General features: G+C 39.7%; 1 protein-coding gene across 1 annotated transcript; it reads left to right on the forward strand.

Annotated features, from left to right (window-relative positions):
- The first annotated feature begins 1,394 nt into the window (after window positions 1-1,394).
- On the forward strand, window positions 1,395-2,327 carry LOC101444997 (putative olfactory receptor 10J6). Its single transcript, XM_012517914.2, has one exon. It carries the CDS (start codon window positions 1,395-1,397, stop codon window positions 2,325-2,327), a length of 933 nt encoding a protein of 310 aa, XP_012373368.2.
- The last annotated feature ends 1,124 nt before the right edge of the window (window positions 2,328-3,451 follow it).

A 3,451-nucleotide genomic window follows, 5' to 3' on the forward strand; every position in this document is an offset into this window, starting at 1 on the left:
ATCCAAGGAATTGAATTTTAATTTTATTTCATTTAAATTAATTTTTAAAAGTCATAGCTCCATAAGACTGTCCCCATCTTTTCTTAAAAGCTAATTAGAATTCCATTGTTAATCTCTTTAATTTTTTGCCTGTCCAAGTGGTATCTCAATGGTCTTTTAGTGTGGATTATTTTATTAGTGACACTCTCATTTTTTCTTGAAACTTTTGTCTCTTTATTTTCTATGATGAAGTATTGTCTAGAACATCCACGATGTGGAATGCTATTACTTGAGTGGTAGCTTCCTAGAGTTTCCCAAAGCCTCCTGAAGTTAACTTGTTTTTATGTAAGCTCAAACCATCATTTGACATATGGTAGCAATCCCAGAGTCCCTCATCAAATTTCTTACATGTGTTTGCAAGGGAGAGGATGGGGCAGGAGAGGGCCTTCTATTTCTCCCAGTCATTAATAGCAAGTTTTTCTTCCTTGCTCTGAATTTCACCTCTTGCTGTGTTGCCATCAAGCACCATGCCATCATCCAGTTATCTTCTCTTCCCAAATACCACTTACAGAAAGTTGCATCTATCTCAGCTTTAATCAGAGGTTTGAGAATTCAGAGTTTGCATCATGGTATAATTGAGCAAACTTTTAAAAATCAAATCTTGCACTCTTATTTCTTAAAATTCCTGCTGCCTGAAAGACATTGGTTGTCTCTTTTATTCAAGTTTCAGCCTCCTGTCATGGTGCTGGTCCTCCTCTTTCCAACAACTCCCCCTTCTCTCCTTAGCTTGCTTGCCCCCAAACCATCCAATTTAAAAAAATAGTAATTTTGTTAATGGCATGTCTCATCTGATGATCCAGGCTTGTCCCAGAGTACCACATCTGTTACTGAAGATAAGCTCTCACTGAGATTAATTCTGCTCCTTATATATTTTCACCAGAACTTTTCTGAGGTCTATCCACCAGTGAATCTAAGTCTGTGAGTCTAATGTTTTCACCCTCACTTTGTTGTCCCAGTTACTTCCTCTTTTCCTAGAAGAGAAACAGGGGCAAAGTTGGGTTGGCATGTGTCAGGGTCCTCTGCAGCTTGCATGCTGTTAAAAGAAAGGGCTTTACATCCATGCTCCACAATAACCACATATTCAAGATGATACTTTGAAAACATATGCAGTAGTCTTACATATTTGTGATTCCTTGGCCAGAGGCTTAAGGGAAGATTATGGAGTTAGCAAAAACAAGACAGGGCTAGAGGAGTATGAGGTAGCTGCACATTCTTGACTATAGATCAAAGAACTGGACATGTTTCTTTTGGTGTCCTCTAAACCCATTTCTCTATCCCTCTTCTAGAGTCTATATTACCATGGAAATTTCTCTATGTTGAATCGCTGCAATGATTTCAGACACTGATATTGAAGAATGCAGAGAAAAAACTTCACAGAGATAACTGAGTTCATTTTCCTGGGATTCTCTGGTTTCCATGAACACCAGATTACCCTCTTTGTAGTTTTTCTTATCCTGTACACATTAACACTGGCTGGCAATGCCATCATTGTGACCATCATACATACTGACCATCACCTCCACACTCCCATGTACTTCTTCCTGAGCATGCTGGCTAGTTCAGAGACAGTGTACACCCTGGTCATCATTCCACGGATGCTCTCCAGTCTCATAGCCCAAAACCAGCCACCAATCTCCCTGGCATGTTGTGCCACCCAAATGTTTATCTTTCTCACTTTGGCCATCAACAACTGTTTCCTGCTCATGGTGATGGGATATGACCGGTATGTGGCCATCTGCAACCCCCTGAGATACACCAACATCATGAGCAAATGGGTGTGTGTCCAGCTGGTGTGTGGAGCATTTAGTATTGGTCTGGCCATGGCTGCTGTTCAGGTGACCTCCATATTTACTTTGCCCTTTTGTCACAGAGTGGTGGGTCATTTCTTCTGTGATACCCTCCCTGTCATGAAACTCTCCTGTATTGATACCACCATCAATGAGATCATCAATTTTGTTGTCAGTTTATCTGTGATCCTGGTCACCATGGGCCTGGTCTTCATCTCCTATATCCTCATAATCTCCACCATCCTCAAGATTGCCTCAGCTGAAGGTCGGAAGAAGGCCTTTGCCACCTGTGCCTCCCACCTCACTGTGGTCATCATTCACTATGGCTGTGCCTCCATAGCCTACCTCAAGCCCAAATCAGAAAATTCTCTAGAACAAGACCTCCTTCTCTCGGTGACCTATACCATCATCACTCCCCTGCTGAATCCTGTTGTTTACAGCCTAAGGAACAAGGAAGTCAAGGATGCCCTATGCAGAGCTGTTGGAAGAAACATTTCTTAATATACTGACCCTTTTTATTAAGAGACATTTAGTCCTGAGCAATGTGTGTCTTCATTAAAATAAACAACTTCACAAGTCTGTCCTATGCAGTCTGCTCTGAAATGGGATATGCACTTCTTGTTTCAACACCTTCATTACAAAAATCTTAGTCTTTGTTTCCATACTTTCAAAGTAAAATCCAGTGATATTTCAGCTGGGTATATCAGAGGTCTGGGAGGATAGACATGATTTTTAAGAAAGCATATCCAAATCTCTTGGAAAGGGGAAGAAGCTTCTAAAGTCATATGAAATATGATTAGTTTATGTTTGAAAATTTTAAAATTGTCTATCATTTCCATAATACAATATACAGAAAACATACCAAGCAAAATCTTCCCAGTGATTTCAGAATAGTCAGAAGTGAGGAATTCCCATGGAAGGAAATTGTATCAGAATTTTCAGGGAAAGGTGAGGTTTATGTATTAAAAAAACAAACAACCATCCTTGAAAATTCAGACTTTGTGAATTGATTTATACTAAAGCTTTTGCTTTAATCCAATATGTCTTCAGTGTGCTGGCCATGGCTCTGGATTGTGCACAAGTCACCCCCACTCTAATCTGAGTTCACCAGTGAGGTTCTCTGGCTGCTGGTTTCCCTCCCCAGGGTCAGCTTCTCTCTGATTATTGTAGAAAAAACAAAAACAAAAACAAGTTAATATAAAAGAGCTGTGTCCTGTTTGGAGTAAGAATCATAAAAGTATTCTTCATTTGCATAACACAATGGGATCACCTGGATAATACCTTAAAAAATTAAAACAAAACAAATAGCACAGAGTTATCATTGTTTAATCACATAAATCTCCAAAAAAAGCTAAAAAGTAAAAGAAGACTCTAAGCCTATAGGCCTCTATATTACTCAGGATTCTCCAGAGAAAAAGAACCAGCAGGAGGTATACTAGATCCAGAGATTTGTTATAGGAATTGGCTCACACAATCATGGGGATTGGCAAGTGCAAGTTCCCTAAGGTGGACCAAGAGCTGGCAATGTCAAAAAAAGTGACTCTGGGAATAATAGGTCGAATATAGGGCATTTTTAGGGCATTGGAAATAAGTGTAAACCACAATGTAAACGATAGACCTTGGTT

This window comes from Dasypus novemcinctus, chromosome 13 (assembly GCF_030445035.2).
Source record: "Dasypus novemcinctus isolate mDasNov1 chromosome 13, mDasNov1.1.hap2, whole genome shotgun sequence".
Lineage (NCBI taxonomy): Eukaryota > Metazoa > Chordata > Mammalia > Cingulata > Dasypodidae > Dasypus > Dasypus novemcinctus.

What these genes read in the sequence shown, in the direction of transcription:
- LOC101444997 (XM_012517914.2), top strand. Translation starts at nt 1,395, where the DNA reads ATGCAGAGAAAAAACTTCACAGAGATAACTGAGTTCATTTTCCTGGGA.